The sequence below is a fragment of the Rana temporaria genome, chromosome 10 (genome assembly GCF_905171775.1).
Source record: "Rana temporaria chromosome 10, aRanTem1.1, whole genome shotgun sequence".
NCBI lineage: Eukaryota > Metazoa > Chordata > Amphibia > Anura > Ranidae > Rana > Rana temporaria.
In genome coordinates this window covers 59,665,057-59,685,869 of record NC_053498.1, presented here as the reverse complement: position 1 = coordinate 59,685,869, position 20,813 = coordinate 59,665,057, and the positions used below count along the sequence as shown (strand labels likewise).

The following is a 20,813-nucleotide window of genomic DNA, read 5'->3' as shown; positions in this document are numbered from 1 at the left end:
ACAACAGATAAATATATAAAGTTCGGAATAATTATTCTGGAAGAAAATCGAAGGCATAATGCTAAAACATTAGAATGGGTTCCAACTCACTCTACCACAAAATGTAAATTTCTTTTGGAAAGATCCCCATCGCTTCCTATAAATGTATTACAATGTCCCCACTTTTCCTCTCTCTCCAAGATGGAAATGTTTTGTGGCTGAAGTTGGGCTTAAAGGAATGTGATGTCACTTTTGTTGCAACATTACAGCAAAAAGAATAGTTGAAGAGCTGGAATAACACATAATAGAAAATGTTCAACACCCATGTCTGTTTCAAGGAAACCACAACTCCATTTAAAAACAAAGGACACATTTAATATATTACAGACCTGAATCCAATAAAATACAACACAAAGTTCTTTCTTTTTTTAAAAGGGTGGTAAATGATATAAAAAAATGTCTTTACCCTTTAAACCTCTTGAAATCCTCCTGAAGTATAGAGGAACCCATGTAGCAGCATGTACCCATGGGGTAGATAGATAAAATGATATTCCTGCATTAATGAGTGAGACAGACTGTCATGAAATCTGTGGCTTTTAAAGGAATATTCTTTACCTGAATACCTGTTATTGAAGTAACACAGGGCTGCCACTGCCGATCTCCTTCTGAAAATGTTTGCCGCCTGGCTGTAATACTTCCAAGTCATAGACCCAGAATAATTCCTTTCCTCTATGCTTGTTCTCACTCAGTGGCTCAAAGTAGTATTTTAAGAAGGCCAGCAAAGGTAACCCTATATACCTATACAATACACCCAAGCATAACCAGTTACATATCAAACATATTGAGAGCCTAGTGTTGAAAATAGGGTTGAAGTATAACTAAAGACTTTTTTTTTTTTAGCTTAGGAAAGAGTGGAGAGGGATTAGAACACCCTGCATGTTTTTATTGCCGTCTGTGCCCGTGTTGGGCACTCTTCCCGTTGGAAAATTCTTTGTCAGGTTTACAGTACCACCAAAAGTAAACATAAAATGCCACATTTTGGGTTGCCCTAGACAGGAACAGAGGGGAAATCTTCCAATTGGGGGACACTCACTTTGGGGGTATTTTCACCAACTTCCTGTTTTGGCTGTGGGATAGGAAGTGAAGGAAAATCTCCCCAATGGAAAGCATGGCAGTGATTACCCTCTCCTTTACTCCATCTAAAATGAAAAAATAAGTTTTGCCTTTAGTTCTACTTTGGTACGCACAGGTCAACTGCACTATGGGAATCACTAGACAGAAAACAGCATAGAAAATGTTGAGTTTCTTTGCATCACATGTTCACAGCGGAAGGGTCCTTTCAAAGTTCCAGGCAAAGGTGGCACGTTCACATATCTTCCACACTCCACTTGTATGCAGTTTCTTCCACGGACTTCTTTTCTGAAATTCTAGCAAAATACTTGTTTTCAAATCCATTAGACCTACAGGACAAACAAAATGTTTGAATGAGGAATCTACTTAACATTTATCATTTATGTTTTGTAAAATAATTCTACAGGAGAATTTACATTTAAAATGAAAAAACTTGTAGACACATAACATTGCATTGAAGTACTTACTATTAAACTATAAATGACTACTGAACCTAGTTAACAAATCAAAGCACGGAATGTGGAACTGCCCTTTAAGTCTGTCTGAAAGTACTTAATTGCACCCAAACAGATTACAGTGCTGGAGGTTTAAAATGAAGGCTCCTTAGGTGTGTACCAACATGTTTGTGTGTTAATTTTATAAAGTGATAAGGTGTTTGGTAGTGGACTAAAGCCAGCCATAGAAGGTTCAAATTTCCTGCTGAACCAGCTGAGATTCAAACCCATGTATGGGCAGGCTGAATGTACCCAAGCTAATTAAACTTGGGTACAACCAGACTGTCGGATTTTACATTTTATGATTGTCATCGGCTATTATAGCTGCTAGTTGTTCCCTCAAGAACCAGGACTGTGTTGATGGGGAAAATCAAGCAAACTAAAAGGATGGATGAATACAGCAAACCACAGATTGCAGGAAAGAATATCACTCCATCTATAGCCAGCCATAGACAGTTTGAATCTCAGCCGGTTCAGCAAGGACTGGACAGGATTCAAACCAAGGCTGATTGTACCCAAGTTGATTTCGATCAACTTGGTTACAACCAGCATTTCTGATTTTTTCATGCGCTTGTAGCCAGCGACTATAGCCTTTAGCAATAGCCACTGTGTTCTCCTGGCAGGGACAGCTCCCCACTGACCGTGTTCATGAGGGAAACAAGCACAATCTTTGGACTAAAGAAACAAGAAGAGAAAATATTTACAACAGGTTATTGGTCTGGCCAAAGCCTAAGTACAACGCATAATGGTAAAGTACAATTCTGGAACAGTTGCAAACCAATAGCAGGGATTGTACAGTACAGAAAACGTATACAGCTACATCTTTAACCACTTGACCTTTGGTAGATTTATCCCCATTCAAGTCCAGGCTATTTGCGATACAGCACTGCGTTATTTTAACTGACAATCGCGCAGTCATGCGAAGCTGTACCCAAACAAAATTGATGCCCTTTTCCCCACGAATAGAGCTTTCTTTTAGTGGTATTTGACCACCACTGCTTTTTAAGTTTTTGTGCTATAAACAAAAAAAAGCAGGGAAAGAAAAGCAATTACTTCCCCACTGACAGGACAGGGCTCTGCCTTGTTTACATAGGAAGGCTCTGTCCTGTTGTAAATTCATGGGATGATCACCAGGTGTCGGTGGTAATCAATTGGCTAGCATCCGCTGAGCAACATCTGCTGTGTTTAATCCCAGCTAGGGCTGCAACTAACCATTATATTCATAATCGATTAATCGGATAATAGCCTTTAAAAAAAAAAAAGAATATTGCATTTTTTAAATTTTTTGGGCCAATTTGTTGTTGGGCAGATTACAAAACACAAATTGCCGCAAAAACACATTACATGCTTTTCTGCAGATTCTCCATTGAAGTATATTGAACCAAAAAAAAACAAAATAGCACCGTTTTGCGTTAAAAAGTCCTTGCCCTTTCCAAATACGCAGCAGCTGAAAAAAAATCATGGATGTGAACGTGTCGCATAGGAAAACATGTAAATGAACTGTATAGTGTTTCTGCAAAAAGCACCAAAAAACAGAGGTGTGACCCAGGCCTGAGATGTTTAGTAACATAATGGGGTTAAAAAAAACAAAAATAAGTACAAAAAGAGCAAATAGTTGCTACTGTAAGGGGTTCATTTTTTTACTGTGGGACAGTGAAAGTAATAATTACAGTAGCCATTTGCTTTTTTGTACTATAAAGGGTTCATTTTAGTTTTTTTAACCCCATTATGTTACTGGCCAATTAATCGATTCTGAAAATTGTAATCAATTCATTTCATAATCGATTAGTTGTTTCGGCCCTAATCCCAGCAAGGCTGGGTCGCCGGCGGCAGGCACACCCCCCTACCCATAAGTCTCAGATCACATACCTAGCACGTGATCTGGCGCAGCCAAGCCACCTTGCAGTCATATATCTATGTTACACGGTCGGCAAGTGGTTAAAGAATAAGCCTTATTACACATTTTTTGCTGCTCGGAAGCAATACCCGGAAAAGAGGCGAAAGAGGCTAGTCTTTCATACCACTAGGGGGGAAAGAAAACTTGAATACAGGTGTAGAAAACTCAGCATCTTAGAGCTCAAGTAAAAGCCTTTCAACAACCTTACAGCTTTATATATACACAAAAACACTGGGGAAGATAAAAAGTACAAAATAAAAATTTAAAGTGGTATTAAATTCAGTTTAAAAATAAAAAATAAGATATGTATAATATACTTTTTTTATACTATGTATTATGATAATTGCTGAATATCCAATTAGTTAAAACTCTAATCTAGACAATCACCCAAAAGTGGCTGTTTACAGACCTTTCCTGGTACTGTTGTAAACAGCACAGCACAGGTCCCATCTATGATGTCATATGTCACACTAGTGTCCTCATTTACGAGAGTGCTCCGACAGAAGGAACAGGAGCAAGGAGATATGCCCAGCAGCTGCCCTAGCTGTATGAACAAAGGGGTATGACTGCAATGCATTAGAATGAAAAAAGGGGCATAATGATGGATTGTTTAACTGAATGTGGGGAGTTCAATGGAACACAAGCCTTTCCAACTTTAAGCTCTAATTTTATGCTTGCCATGTTTGGCTCTGAATGTACACATATTAACGGGTAACAGGGTCAATGTTGACCAAACATTACATAATATAGTGTGTATATGAACTTGCATACCTGTCAACACCGTCCCAGCGGTACCCTGGCCAGATATTAAATCTGTTTAAGGGAGGATTTGAACCCTTATATCTTGGGCGCTCTAGAGAGTAAAAAAAAGAAAAAAGCATTTCATCTCTAATTTGCTGTCACACAACAAAACAATAAAAATAAAATGTGTCAAAGTCCTAACACTAATTTAAACAACGAAAAGAATCACTGAGGTACTCAGACATCTTAGAAGGTAATGCCGAGTGTCCAGTTTGTTTTTACAGTAGGAAAAAATACAGAAAACACAGCAGCCCATTTCTGTGGAGAACAATAGACATAAGAATTCATACCTTCTCCATCAAATCTTTAAATGTTGAATCTTGCCAACTATGGCTTAATCAAGCCACAGTCATCCCATGCCTATGGGGGAAGCTGGCCATACACCGATAGATTTTTTTTTCCCCCATTCATTTAGCGGGATGAATGAAAAAAAAAAAATTGAACAGATTATGCCATCCATACTAAGCCGACAGCCGGTGCCAATGGCTGCCAAAATAACTGAACAGTGCCTGCCTGTATAATTTTGGATGGAGGCGCTGTTCGCCTGACAACTTTGCGACCTCCTCCAATGATTTTGCAAACAAAGGATGTTGGGAGGCACGGTGCTGGCTCATCAAGAACTGGGAACATTCGCTACATTCATGGCCAGCTTAATTTTACATGGTACAGTAAAAAGAGCATGAAACCGTTACATTTTGGCAATTATCTTTAAGCAGCTGTAGAAGAGATCTACCACATTTGAATTTGCTATAAGAACACATTAAAGAAAGCTACCCTCAAGTAAACAATCATTTGCAATCCATATACACATTTGCTGCTTTTTAATATACAGTACATAGAAATAAAAACAGTTTTATACCCAATAGACATGTGCAATTCGTTTTGTTTCTAATTCGTTTTTTTACGAAAATTCGTTAATTACGAATTTTTCGGGGGCGTGGCTTGGCGCTTGATGGCGACGGACGCACACTAGAGAGGCTCCGTGAGGAAACCCGGCTCACAGCCTAAAACCCTGCCAGATCCACGCCAGAAATGGGCAAAAAGCTATTCCAGACCCCGCAGACGCGATCCAAACGTGGCACAGCGGCGGTACCGGCCCGGAACATACCAGACCTCTTTAAAAACAGCGCGGTCTCCAACAGCAGCATGGCAGGCCACAAAATGGCGCGGCCGCAGCGGGAAGAAGACGACTCGAGCGAGGACTCACTCTCGGTGACGGAGGACTCGGGTAGGGGATACAATCACCCCAACCACCCCCTGACTTATGCAGACATGTCAGGGTTTGCAGCGGACATTAAATCCACTTTCTCAGCTGCCATCACCGACCTCAAATCCAACCTGCTTGTCCTCACTGAGAAGCTGACAGCAGTGGAGGCAGGTGGACGGCACAGAGATAAAAGGCTGCAGAGACTAGAGAGTGCAGTGATCTCCCATTCCTCCCATCTTATTGAGATAAATCGGCACCTGGAGGACTTGGACAATAGAGGGAGAAGGGCAAATATTAGGGTAAGGGGGATCCCTGAGTCCGTGGAGAACGTGCAGATCATTCCGGCCCTACAGAGAGTGTTTAACAGCCTCCTAGAGAGACAAGAAGATGCAGCTATTGACTTTGTCCGCGCTCACAGGGCCCTCAGGCCTAAAGGCCCTGATACGGCGCCTCCACGTGATATAATCTGCTGCATGCAGAATTACCCACTTAAGGAGGAAATTATGAACAGGGCACGGAGAAACGACAGTGTTGTGTTTAACGGAGAGACTATCATGTTATTCCATGACCTATCACAGATCACTCTCAGGAATCGCAGGGCTCTGCGGCCTTTACTGGAAGCGCTAAGAGAGAAAGAACTGACATACTCATGGCGATTCCCATTCGCTCTAGCCGTAACACGCGCCGGCAGACAACACGTGTTGCGCACTCCTGCTGACCTTCCTGACTTTTTTGAGGCGCTGGACATAGAACCTGTTGCAGTCCCGGAATGGTACCAGGAGTTTGCTCTCCCTAAAGCTGAGGGAGGCCAGCTTCGTTCCCCGCTCTCAACTCCAGAGAAGAGGCCTACCAAACGCCCTAAACAGAATCGAGGCCACGGTTCACAAAGCGGAACACCTAGGCCCAGGCAAGGCCCGCTTAGGGCTCAAGAGGATGAATAAACGCAAGTTCTGAACGGACTGGATTCTTTTTCTCCCATTTTTTATCTTTATTTTATTAATATTTTTCTCCCACCATATCTCAAGTCAACACCCTTGTTATGCGAACTCCCCAAATATGATCTGGAAAAGCTCTAAGGACAACAGTGAGCTGCCACGATCACCCTCATGCAGGCCTCAACAGACCCCATGGTCATCTTCCGCCATCTACTGGCCATTCAGAGGAATGACGCTTAGTGTAGAGCGACATGAACATGATAACCTACTGACAGTTGCCAATGATGTCTGTTGATGGGAGAAAGCCAGACAGGGTCATACCACGTGACCTAAAGTGGTACAATGCACTCACCACCCAGAAGGGTGGATACCGTACTCAGGGTTATTCCGCTAGCCTGATGACGGAACCACACGGCTTAGTGTTGTCTACTTCACATGGGGCTCCATGAGAAAGTGCCTAGTTAGAGGAAGACACTTTATCCGAAGTAGCATAATACCTGAGATTCACCGTTCTTTATTTTATTTTTTTATTTTGTTCTCTTTTTTTTTTCCTCCTCTAGGTTGCCTGTTAGTTTTGTGTTCTGCTCTACATTGATGGCTGATATACTCTCCATGTCTATGCTTACACCACTGAGTGATATAAGGCCACAATATCTTGATTTACCTACCTATAATCAACCCTCGCAGGGTTTATATGTCACCACTCCAGCCTCCATGCTCCTTGAGTATGAAGGCTGGACATACAGCATTAATCAAAGGCCGGGTTTCCTCTCTTCTTGCCTGAGCTGTGAGAGAGAGTTGTTATAGTTTTTTCAATTTGTTTAAATTTTTATTTTTCCTTTTGCCAGATTTACTTCTGCTACAATAGAACAGCTTTTTACTGACAGTAACGGATTCCACGGACTGCAGTTTATTGGCAGCGACGGTGAATCCTGTGGCAACCTCCTACGGGTGCCACAGCGGCACCCGCCTCCGTTGTTGTCTTGTTGCCACGCTACGACCTCGCAGAGTGGGCCCGCGGTGATCCTTTTTTTACGCTGCGGACCCATTACTTCTAACCTCGGGGTGATCATCACATCCTAATTGAACCCTCTCCTTACCTCACCTTCCCCTCTCCCTCTCTCCCCTCTTTTCTAGCTCTTTCCTCCACCCTGTCTTTCCCCCTGGTCCTCACTCTTATCACTGGAGCATTCGATAGTGAGCGAAACGGCATATCACCACACCAGTACCTGTCTAACCTGTTGTCTCATTTTTCAGATTCTGTCAGATAAGACACAAGTGAACACTCCAGATGGCGTACTCAACACTAGGTAACGGACCCACGATCATCTCACATAACGTTCAAGGTCTGAACATACCAGAGAAACGGACCACACTGCTTAGGGAATTAAAGAAAGGTAAACCACATTTCGCTTTTTTGCAGGAGACTCACTTTCAGACCAATAAGGTACCAAAACTGACTAACCAATATTTCACGATGGCTTTACACGCGACAAATGACCTGAACAAGTCTAAGGGTGTTTCTATCCTAATAAGCAAAAATGCGCCCTTCCAGATGACTGAAAGGCTGACTGATCCAGAAGGCAGATACATATTCGCCAAGGGTAGCTACGCTGGCTCTCCAATTACGCTGGCGAATGTCTACTTCCCCAATTCTGCACATGTGAGCTTTTGCCAACGTATGATACGGGCCCTGACAGGTTTTATGTCCGGTTGCCTAATATTGGGGGGGGACTTTAACATCCCACTGCACCCACTGTTGGACACATCGACAGGTAAAACTTGCATATCCTACAAAATCCTTAAAAAAATAAAATCACTCTTACAGTCCTTACATCTGGTGGATACGTGGAGATTTCTCCACCCAGCAGATAGGGACTTCACTTTCCACTCCATACCTCACAACCGATACTCACGTATCGACCACCTGTACATCTCCCAAAGGGATTTGGCCAGAGTGACCGAGGCTAAAATAGGACTCCAGACCCTGTCGGACCATGCACCCACTTCTTTGACGATCATTGAGTCCACACCCCCGACCTTGTCAGCCTCCTGGAGACTAAACGCGTCGCTCCTGACGGTACCCAGAACTGCTACCTCAAATAACAGACGACATAGTGAACTTTTTCAAGCAAAATGAATCTGAAGAGACTGACCCTATGATGGTATGGGGAGCTCACAAATGCACAGTCAGGGGTGTCCTGATTCGCTTAGGAGCCCGACGCAAGAGACTACAGGAGGCTGAAATTACTAAACTACTGAGCACAATCTCCACGTTAGAGGCCAAACACAAACAATCTCTGTCTGAACAAACGGCCTCAGAGCTGTTAGAGGCCAGGCAAAAATTACAGGCTGCTATGGCCATCAAAACAAAGCGCTTCCTCTACTTTAGGAAAAAAATATACTATGAGGCAGGAGACAAGTCAGGTAAATTGCTGGCGAGGGCCCTACGAGATCCTCACTCCTCCGCTCATATTGCTGGGATCAGGAATGATTCCGGTGCTCTGGACGTTAGGACGGAGGACATTGCGAGACACTTCCACGAATACTACACGAAATTATACAACCTGCCACCGCAGCACAGACCGACAGGGGTGGAGGGAGATAGGAGTCAAGCCATATTAGACTACTTAGAACAAAGCGGCCTACCCAGACTGTCGGCAGATGCTACATCCGCCCTAGAAGAACAGATCTCCCAAGCAGAAATACACGATGCCATCAAAGCCTTGAAGTCAGGGAAAAGCCCGGGTCCCGATGGCTTCACCTCGATTTACTATAAGACCTTTAGCAATATCCTGGTGGGCCCTATGCAGAAGGCTTTCAACTCCCTAACCAACCCCAGACCCCTCCCACAAGATTTTCATGCTGCACACATCACGGTCATCCCGAAAGCAGATAAAGACCCTGAGGCATGCGCTAGCTATAGACCCATCTCCCTCCTAAACATCGACCTGAAATTACTGGCGAAGATCTTGGCAAACAGATTGAGGCCACTCCTACCCAATGTAATAGGCCCGGAACAAGTGGGCTTCATGCCGGGAAGGGAGGCGAAGGATAACATCATTAAAGCCCTCCTGTTGATGCAGGCTTCCCGTACGCAACATGTCGAAAGCCTTCTCCTGTCCACCGACGCGGAGAAGGCTTTTGACAGAGTGTCATGGGACTTTATGTTTGCGACGTGCGCCCACATAGGCCTCAGTTCACGGATGATGGCGTGGATTACATCCCTATACCACCACCCTTCTGCCAGGGTCAAAATTAATGGGTCATTATCAGACGTGATAGAGATTCGGAATGGGACACGTCAGGGTTGCCCACTGTCCCCTCTACTGTTCATCCTCGCCCTAGAACCATTCATCCGTACGGTTAATAAGGACAACGCAATACAAGGGATCTCGGTGCGAGGTAGGGTGTATAAAACAGCGGCGTATGCGGACAACCTCCTTTTCTTTGTAACGGGTCCACATATCTCCATCCCAAACCTTCTGAAAGCATTTGGCCACTATGGGTATCTCACCAACCTCAAAATAAACTTGACAAAATCAGAAGCGATGAATCTTACGTTGCCTGACCTGACTCTCTCCAAAACACAGACCAATTGTCCCTTCAGATGGGAAAGCAAAGCCCTAAAATATCTGGGAATATGGCTGACTCCATCCCTAGCATCACTATACGACGCAAATTTCACACCACTACTACTCAGAATAGAGGCAAACCTCAAGCTGTGGAATACAGGATACTTTTCGTGGTTTGGGAGGGCAGCCATCATCAAGATGGTGATGTTGCCCAGGCTCCTGTACCTTTTGAGGGCACTGCCCATAATTCTACCTACCAGATTCTTTAAAAAACTCCAGACCGCTCTTCTGACCTTTCTATGGTCACATAAAAGGGCAAGGATTAAATTCGCTCTCTTGACCAGGCCAAAGGAAGGGGGGGGGTATGGGATTGCCGGACTTCAGGAAATACTACATAGCGGCACATGTTACTAGAGTGGTGGACTGGCACTGTCACAAAAGGGCTAAGGATTGGGTGACTCTGGAAGAGGATCTTAGTCCTTGCCCTCTCCTTTTTTCCCCCTGGAACCCTGGAGTAAGAAAATCGCGCTTGCTGCTCCACCAACCCCTTATAGCTAATACCCTGAAGGTGTTTGACATGGGGACAAAATGTTCCCCCATTTCATCAGTAAAGGGCCCGCTCACACCACTCTCAGACAACCCAGACTTCCAGCCAGGAGTTGGTACGCGGACGCTTAGCCATCCACTTTCTAAAGCACAACTCAAGGCTGGAGACTGCTTTAAAGAAGGGACATTTCTGGAATACCAGACACTTAAACAAACCACCGACCTGCCTACCCTACCGTTCTGGACGTACCTACAAATACGTAGCTATACTTGTGACAAGATGAACAAACCGCATTTCACCAGACAGTTGACTGATCTAGACGAGGTCTGTCTCAGAGGTGATCTCCTGCAAAGAACGACGTCAGTCATATATAAGTGGTTGCAAATATCCTCTACTACAACAGAGGATAGATTTCAAAAGGGATGGTCCAAAGCATTAGAGAGGACTATCTCAGAAAGACAGTGGCGAAATGCTTGTATCCTTGCACACAAATGTTCTATTAGCACGAAAATGCAGGAAACGTCCTACAAATTACTCACGGACTGGTACGTTACACCAGCTAAGCTGAATTCCTGGTATGCTCAGACACCTAGCGTCTGCTGCAGATGTGGAGAGGGAGTGGGCACGCTGATACATATCTGGTGGTTTTGCCCTTGTTTAGCTAAATTTTGGCAACAGGTCAAAGACCTAATCAAACAAATCACAGAGACCAGTCTGGAGCTGGACGCTGCGTGCTGCCTACTCCACATCTCTACCTTTTCATTGCAGCGATATAAGAATTCGCTGACGAAACATTTGCTGAACGCCGCCAAAGCCCTGATACCGATTCTTTGGAAGACCCCGAAGGCGCCCACGGTTAAGCAGTGGCTTGGAAAGATATCGGAGGTCTGTGAAATGGAAAACACACTTGCGCAAGCCTCGGATAGTGTAGAGAGATTTCACAAGACTTGGTCCCCCTGGTTTGAGTTCCGCTTCTCTGAGACGTATGGGACACTTCTGGATGGCTGCTGAGCACCTGAGAGTTGCCCTCTAGCCACACGACTAGGTGCTGGTGTGGTAGATTGCCTGATATAGATAGTGAATGCTCCTCACCTCACTGCTCCTCTCCCCTCCCCCCCCCCTTTCTCCTTCATCACTGACCCCCTCCCCTGCCTCCTTCCCCCTCTACGGCCCTATCTATCCGGCCCAGCAGGATGGTTAAGCCCAACCTCAGGGTATGGTAGTGAAGAGTACACACCAAAAGTTACGGATGTCTCTTTCACAATACAACATTGTTTAACTTTGTATTGTCGAAGCTTAACCTATAGTTTACAAATACTGTTATGTATTCAAACATTTGAAGACCGAATTCACTTTCAATGTTGGTTGAGTTTAGCTTTAATACATATCACATCAAGGAACATGATGCCTATAGCTCACCGAAACAGTCCTGATTGTCAACTGTGGATGTATAAAAATTGTGTGTAACTGTCATTATCATCCTGTACTGTTATGTTGGCTGCATTTGCTATTCTGTTCTTTTCTGGAACACTAATAAACTTGGAATGTTTAAAAAAAAAAAATTACGAATTTTTTATTTAGGAATTTTCGGACTTCCGAAAATTTGAATTTCCGAATTTTTTTTATTTACGAATTTTCGTATTTACGAATTTTGGAAATTCTAATTTTTTTCACTTTTTCCAACTTTTCACTTTTTCCAATTTGGAATTTTTCGAAAATCGAAAAAAATCGAAAATCGAAATTTCGAAAATCGAAATTTGAATTTTTCAAATTTGGAATTTCTCAATTTTCGAATTTTTCAATTTTCGTATTTCCGAATTTCCAATTTTTAAATTTTAGAATTTATCAATTAGAAAATTGAAAAATTTCGAATTTTTCGATTTTCGGAATTTCCAATTTTTCAATTTTCGAAATTTCGAAAATTTAAAAATTCCAAAATTTGAAATACGAAACTTCGAAAATTTAAAAATTCGAAATTCAAAAACTGAAAAAGTCGAATATTGAAAAATTAGAAAATTCAAAATTCGTAAATTTCCGAAATTTTTTTCTTTTTCGTTTCATTCGTTTTTTTCCGTTTCATTGGTTTTTTGCTTTTTCGGAAATCAGAAAATGTCCCGAATTTAAGAAAAAAGCAAAAAAACAAAAAAAATATATATATTTTTTGGAAATTTTAGAATTTCCGAAAAAAAAAAAACTAATGAAACAAAAAAAACGGAAAAAAACGAATTTTTCGAATTTACGAAAAAAAAAAAAAAAAACGAAAATAACAAACGAAAAAAACGAATTTTTTGGCAGTGCAGGTCTAATACCCAACAGGAATTTTATTAAAAGGGAGTCCAGTCTTTATATGTATGCACTTCTACTCTGTCTCTACAATTGCACTATACACGACTGTGCAATACTTTCAGTTTCATGAATACAAGGGAGTACTGCTAAATGTATCAATAAGATTTGCGATAGGCAACAGACAAGAGTTGCACCCAGATTCTGTAAACTAAATGTACCCAGTCACCTCTTGCCGCATTGTACCTTTCATGGTTCTGAAGATTGCTACAGTTCAGTTTTTTTGGGGACATTCACCTTTTTTGCTCTGTTCTTCATTCTTCTTTTTCAGGAACTTAGCCATTGGATCTCCATCCCTTTCCTGTTCACGTAACATGCGATCTAGGTCGGTGTCATCAATGTATCGAGCCAGAGGCTTTGACATCTCGTGAACTGCATCTTCCACGTTTTGACGCTTCTGTTTCTGCTGCACCAGACTGAAAGAAATTGCACATGGTCACCTCACAATTTTGCTGCCTATTGCCTGCATCATAGCTGCTTGCAGTAATAAAAAGTATTAGGTCTCATACCCTTTGCCCCACTGGGCATACTTCTCATCACGTTTATCTTGTATGGCTTGTTTCTGAAGCTGCTGCTCACGCTCTGCTTCCAAGTCTCTCCGTTTTCCGCTTTTGTCTCTGAAAACCGTTTCTGTATTTCTTGAATCCTCTGCACAGAAAATTACATTACAAATTTTGAGAAAAAAGCCATTATAAATATAAAAAAACAGGGAAAAACTTAACTGCTCATTGAACCCCAGCCTTTGTGTAGTTTTCCCAATTGTGAATTCATCTCTTTTTCTACTTGGAGATTTTTTTTTGTCAATGTCACTGTCACAGGGGTGAGGGGTAAACTGCTCAGTGCTGTAAACAAAAGGCCTTGCAATTGGTACTTATTGAACTGGGAAAAGTGTCCATCATCCGGAATCAGAAACTGACCCTAAGAATAGCTATAGGTGATTTGCATTTCTTTTCAGCCTGTGATCTGCTGAACTGAAAAAGGGATCGCTCACAGACTTTAATTGTGTATATTATATGTGCTATATAAAATTGTTTAATGTATTTATTTATAAATGTTTATTCAGGCATTTATTTAGAGCCGGTTCACACACAGGCGGCACGACTTTGGGGGCGACTCGGCAAGGTGATCGCAAGACGACTTGAGAGGCAACTTGCAAAATGACTTCTGTATTGAAGTCAATGCAAGTCGCCCCCAAAGTCATACAGGAACCTTTTTCTAAGTCGGAGCGACTTGTGTCGCTCCTATTAGAACGGTTCCATGGAATAGAGCGGACCGCGACTTGTCAGGCGGGTGAGTATCGCCTGACAGGTCGCCCCTGTGTAAACCGGCTCTGAGGGGTGATATTGAGACTATTGCATGCAACGCCCAACGTGATGGATGTAACGGGACACTCCTTGTTGGTCATTACAAACAAGGAATCAGTCTCTGACCAGTCTGATAGAGCTGGAGAACAAGTCTGTAAATAACATCTACAAACCCTTATTTGCCCTATGCCCACTGACAATCTGGTAGCTCTAGATTTTCACATAATACAATTTTATTCTTGTAGTCCTACAGTGCCTTGAAAAAGTATTCACACCCCTTGAAATTTTCCACATTTTCGCATGTTACAACCAAAAACTTAAACGTATTTTATTGGGATAGACCAACACAAAGCGACACAATTGTGAAGTGGAAGGAAAATAAAAAATGATTTTCATTTTTTTTCACAAATAAATATCTGAAAAGTGTGGTGTGCATTTGTATTCACCCCCCCCCCCCCCTTTTTGTAAAACCAGCTTTTGCAGCAATTACAGCTGCAAGTCTCTTTGGGGATGTCTATACCAGCTTTGCACATCTAGAGAGTGGCATTTTTGCCCATTCTTCTGTGCAAAATAGCTCAAGCTCTGTCAGATTGGATGGAGAGCGTCTGTGAACAGCATTTTTCAAGTCTTGCCACAGATTCTAAATTGGATTTAGGTCTGGACTTTGACTGGGCCATTCTAACACATGACTATGTTTTGATCTAATCCATTCCATTGTAGCTCTGGCTGTATGTTTAGGGTCATTGTCCTGCTGTAAGGCGAACCTCTGCCCCAGTCTGAAGTCTTTTACAAACCAACAGGTTTTCTTTTAAGATTGCCCTGTATTTGGCTCCATCTTCCCATCAACTCTGACCAGCTACCCTGTTCCTGGTGAAGAAAAACATCCCCACAACATGCCTCCACCACCATGTTTCACAGTTGGGATGGTGTGTTCAGGGTGATGTGCAGTGTTAGTTTTCTGCCACACTTTAGTTCTCATCTGAACAGAGAACCTTCTTCCACATGGCTTCTCAAACTGCAAACTTCTTATGGCTTTCTCTCAACAATGGCTTGCTTCTTGCCACTTGGCTGCTGCTCTGTTTAATTCTCTCCTTGCCCGGCCTGTCAGTTTAGGTGGACGGCCATGTCTTGGCAGGTTCGTAGTTGGGCCATACTCTCTCCATTTTTGGATGGTGGTTTGAACAGTGCTCCATTAAATGTTCAAAGCTTGGGACTTTTTTTTATAAAAGTGGTTGTAAGCCCTTACAGACCACATTAACCTACAGGTAAGCCTAGATTAAAGGCTTACCTGTAGGTCCAAGAAATATCTCCTTAACCTACACGGTTAAGGAGATATTTGTCTAAAAAGGGGCACCAATGTCTACGGCGCATTCACGCCATAGACAAAGGTGCAGGTGCACTGAGCGTGGTGTTCGTGAAGGCGATCGTGCCATCACTAGCGGCTCCCGTGCGCATGCACGGGAGTGATGTCATCGCTGCTCTGGCCAGTCACAGCGCCAAAGCAATACCCGAAACTCACTCCGGGAGAGATGGCGGCGGTGGAGGAGGTGATCGAGGACCGCTTCAGGGATTTCGATCCCAGGTAAGTAATTCATAAGCCTTTCTCTTGCAGGGGTTTCTTTAAGAGGATTTACTTCCTCTTTAACCCTGCTTTAAACTTCTCTACAACTTTATCCCTGATCTGTCTGGTGTGTGCCTTGGCCTTCATGATGCTATTTTTTCACTAAGGTTCTCCAACAAACCTCTGAGGGCTTCATAGATTCTCAGATATTTTCTTGTAAAAAAATGTTGAAAACCATTTATCATTTTACTTCCACTTCACAATTGTGTCCATTTTGTGTTGCTCCATCACAAAATCCCAGTAAAATACATTTACATTTTTGGTTGCATATCTGGTTTATATCTGGTATTTTAATGAGACAAAACATGAGGGAAGTGTGCAAATATTCCAGAGATGTACTGAATAGAGGAATTTTGACTTGCTCTACCTCCAGGTGATTGGACACTGGCAGTTTTGCTTGACATGCTTTTCCTGGGCATACCCCTAAAACCTTACCCACTATGAGAGCTCTTTAGCAGGCAATGCAGAGTAAAGAGTACAGCATATTCAAAGAAAGTCAGTATGCAAAAAACGGATATGTGGCGCATGATCCAGCAGAGCAACCAATGAATAAAATGAGGTATATGCAATTCTAATACTAGAGTCCAATAATAAAAGTGTCCATGAAAGTCCTGGATCAATGAAATGTAGTACAAGTGGCTGTGGGGGACACTTAGCGGCAGCACCTTAAAGCAGAAGCATTGCTCTGAAACGATCAAAAGAAAAAACAGAGTGCGCCAATCTGAGTGCAGTAAGCCCAAATTTAATAGCTGGAGTAAAATAAAATAAATATACATATACAGAATGCCTACTCACAAACATGAAGTAGATGGTAGGCAAAGAGACCAAAATGGGGAGATGTGGGTGATCAGCAAATTAATGTGTGCCTGGAGTCCTGCAGTAGTCTTGGCTGGCGGGCATCCAGAATGTAGGCTGTAGCAGATGGATTGAGCAATCCAATCTGCTACAGCCTACATTCTGGATGCCCGCCAGCCAAGACTACTGCAGGACTCCAGGCACACATTAATTTGCTGATCGCCCACATCTCCCCATTTTGGTCTCTTTGCCTACCATCTACTTCATGTTTGTGAGTAGGCATTCTGTATATGTATATTTATTTTATTTTACTCCAGCTATTAAATTTGGGCTTACTGCACTCAGATTGGCGCACTCTGTTTTTTCTTTTCAGCATATTCAAAGACGCTGGGACATCCCAGAAGAATGAATAAGAAGGGTGGGCATTTTTGTCAGATAATGCACCGCTTTGCAGAGAAAATTGTTGCAATTACAAATGCTCAGGCATTCTCACATTTGTTTTGTTTGTATTGGTATAAACACAACAATGTGGAGAAGCCAAATCTGACACATTTCATGAAAAACTCAAAATGGACTGGACAAAATTATTGGTACCCTCAATTTAAAATTTGGTAGCACACCCATTGGAAACAAATAACTGAAATCAATTGCTTACTGTAAACATCAATGAGTTTAATACCTCTACTGGAATTTTGGACTGCCCCTGGTCCAGGTCTCTCAGATTGGAAGGAGGGTTCCATTTCCTAAATGCCGATTTGCGATTGCTCCACAGGTGCTCTATGGGATTTAGATATGGACTCATTGCTGGTCAGTTCAGCACTCTCCAGCATTTCATCTTAAATCATTTATGGGTGCTTTTTGATATGTGCTTTGGGTCATTGTCCTGCTGTAAGACCCATGACCTCCGACAGACCCACATTTCTGACATTGGGCCCTACATTGCACCCCAGAATTCTTTGGTAGTCTTCAGATTTCATAATGCCATTGCGCATGTGCAAGACATCCAGTGCCTGAAGCAGCAAAGCAATCCCAAAACATCAGTGAACCTCAAAATGTTTGACTGTAGGGACCGTATTCTTTTCTTTAAAGGACTCATTTATTTTTCTTAAAAAAATTAAATTTTATTTACCGATGTCTGCCTGCGGTCAGAGTGTGCGATGTAGCCGGGGAGGAGTCCTGTAGTGTCTGGACACCTTGCAGCTCAGCCTCGTTCCCGCTGCCCCTCTAGCATCCATCTCTGTTCTCACCAGCTGCTGTAGCAGCTCTGCCATCTTCCACTGTGGTCATACAGTGATCGTGCTTCCTGCATTTGTGCCCAGCCTTTCCCCTCCCTGATGTAGCACGGCTTTGGTTATGGTAACCGCTCCCAGCTGTTGGAATCTGGAAGAAATACTTTGGCCTGGGTTGTGTCCACAACGAGGCCTAAGTATTCTAGGAGAAGGGAAGGTTGAAGAACTAACTTTTGAAAGCCGATTGCCCAATCAAAACCCTAAAGTATTTGAATAGTCCTTTGGAGCTGACTAGGGAGGGTCAATTCAAAAGAAGGTAATCTAGGTACCCCGTTACCTGAATTTCCTGGGGTTTCTAAAAGCATAAGAAGAGGTGAAAGTAATTTTGTGAATACTCTGGGTGCAGAGAATAAGTGACAAATTGCAAGTGCCAATAAGGAGGGTAAATGCAAATAAGCATCTTAGATGACTACCGATGCCAAGTATTCCCTTTTTTCCAAACGGGCAATAAATAAGCTTGTTGATTCCAGGTGAAACTTTGGAACATGTAGGTACTTGTTTAGGGATTATTTTTTTGTCCAGCATAGGACAAATACCCACAATGGGGTTTGGCACCATAAACAGGTTTAAATAGTATTCTTTGAACCTGTCTTCCTGAGGAACGGGAATGACCACTCCATGGGACAACAGATAGTTCAGGGAGGTCTGCAGATTTCAGTTGGCTTGAAAGAATAAAACAATGAGGGACTAGACTAGAGTTTGAACCCACAGGTCTTGGATGTCTGTGACCCAGCAAAAGAGAAACTGTAGAAGACATCTCCTCACTCTTAGAAGTGGGGGTGCCATTTTCCTTGAGAAGAGGGTTTTTGGTAGACTGTGTTCCAGGTCTTTTGCAGAAAAGGAAGGACTGAGTTTTGGCTTTGTAGATGAAGCCTGAGGAGAGCAAAGGGGCACTCTTCTTTTTGAAGAGGTAAAAGTCCCTGAGGAAGGGGTTGTGGGAACCTTCCATTGCAACAGTTTTCCTCCTGTGACACTGTATTGAATCTGTCACGTGCCCACCAATAGATGTTCTGAGGCAACGTTTGCAAGCAGTCTCAGCTGTCCAGGTCTTTAGCCATAAGATTCTTCACATATCGACATTCTGGAGAACCGTGTAAGGACTTGCTCTAGGGCAGCGACACAAAACAGTAAGGCAGAGGGCAGTGTCTGCAAGTGCTCCGCACCAAGGTCTGACCCTAGAAGACAGCCCTAGCCCAATTACCTGCGGTCTGGCAAACAGAAATGATAGAAATAGCTAATGGCACAATGTAACCTGTAGAGAGCTTTTGATAATGTACCAAAGTTTTTGTCAGCAGAATCTTTAAAATGAAGGAACATCTTTTATAGGCGCAGTAAGATGTTTAAGAATAATTCAGCAGGGTCTACTAAGAACAGACCACTTTTTGGCAAATAATTTTTCCAATGGCAACAGTTTGGTAAAGATTCTCAGAAAGGTGAAAATCTTTTCAGGATTAACACAATCAAATTTCCAATTCTACTTATTCATGAATGGGGATTGTTTTTTTTAGACTTCGTGATATCCAAGGTGGCATGGAGAGACTGAGGAAATTCTAGTGCTACAATGTCAAAGCTTTTGCGCACAGCAGAAGGGAGCACATCTACACTGGTAGGCACACTGCGTGATGCAATAACTTGCAAGTGTACGAGAAGCCGGAGGTGAGAAATCTTCCACAGCCTCCTCTAACACTGCCTCTGGATCCCCTTCATTCCCCTCAATGTCTGCATCCTCTAGAGGTGGCATTTCACAGCAGAGACGGCAGGGGTGGAGAAGGAGCTTGGCTCTTTTGTGCTCTGGACAGTGATTACTGTATTGTTAGTTTTCCTTGGTTGGGTAGAACACTTGTTGCATGCCTGAGAGAGCTAGAATGGAATGCAGAGACTAATGTCAACCACTTCAGGTCTGCCCTAAAGCAGTTTTACTGCTACAGGGCGTCACGTGTGCACCAGAAACTTATATATAAGTGACGCTTCTGGGTGGGGGGGGGCGCACATGCAGGCCACCGGTGACTCGCTTCTGCGGGTGTACGGTACCCGATGTCCTCCGGCACCCACCGATCATTAGGCAGAACAGCGATCTGCCTATGTAAACAAGGCAGATCGCCGTTCTGATCAAAGAAAGAAAGAATGGAATTTGTGTCCCTGCAAAGCATGGAATACATTCCATCTCTTCCCCTAGTAAAAGCACCTCACACGGTATAGTAAAACACATTAGGCACAGTGCTGAGCCTTTGATCGCCCCTGATATTAACCTCTTTCCAGCCTCCCACCTCATTAGAACAGCAACAGTGCATATTTTTAGCAGTCACTGGACCCCAAAAAAATTCAAAACGTCTGCTGCAATATCGCAGTCCTGCTATAAGTTGCTAATCGTCGCGATTACTAGTAAAATATGCCATCGTTTGAGACAGTATAACTTTTGAACAAACCAAAAAAAATGTAACCCAAAATATGTAGCAGAATACAGATTGGCCTAAATTTGTGAAGAAATTAAATTTTTTTCAATTGGATAGGTTATATGGGTACAGCGTTGCATGACTGCGCAATTGTCAGTTAAAATAACAGTGCCGTATCGCAAATAAATACTTTTCCCGAGGTCAAGTTGTTAGAATAGTGTCCTGCTTTGGTGCAAAAGAAGCATTGAGACTCAGAGGTCTGAGGGTTTTGCAGGCCTTTGGCAGAGCGAATGTTCGTCTTTTGCCGAGGTTCCCTTGTGCCCGGTTTCTACAATTCTTATTGGTGAGGACATTTCCCTTGCAGAATAGAATGCGGAAATCCAGTGCGTTTGGGAAGGCGTACGTAGAAACCTGGATGTAGACCATCCTGTAGGGAAGTCCTCGAGTCAAAAGGGCAGAAGGGAGTGTCAAAGTACATTATAAAGGGCTCTAGGCAGAAGTG

General features: G+C 43.0%; 1 protein-coding gene across 4 annotated transcripts in view; it reads right to left on the bottom strand.

Moving 5' to 3' along the window:
* Positions 1-332: 332 nt before the first annotated feature.
* The window catches only part of BUD13 (BUD13 homolog), a 54,956-nt gene continuing 34,475 nt past the window's right edge, over positions 333-20,813 (bottom strand). For all 4 annotated transcript variants that reach the window (XM_040325368.1, XM_040325369.1, XM_040325371.1 and 1 more), the window contains 4 exons: positions 13,419-13,557; positions 13,147-13,325; positions 4,273-4,354; positions 333-1,439 (listed from right to left, as the gene is read on the bottom strand). In XM_040325368.1, the coding sequence (XP_040181302.1) occupies positions 1,346-1,439; positions 4,273-4,354; positions 13,147-13,325; positions 13,419-13,557 (494 nt within the window). In that variant the 3' untranslated portion in view covers positions 333-1,345. The remainder of the gene's footprint in view (positions 1,440-4,272; positions 4,355-13,146; positions 13,326-13,418; positions 13,558-20,813) is intronic.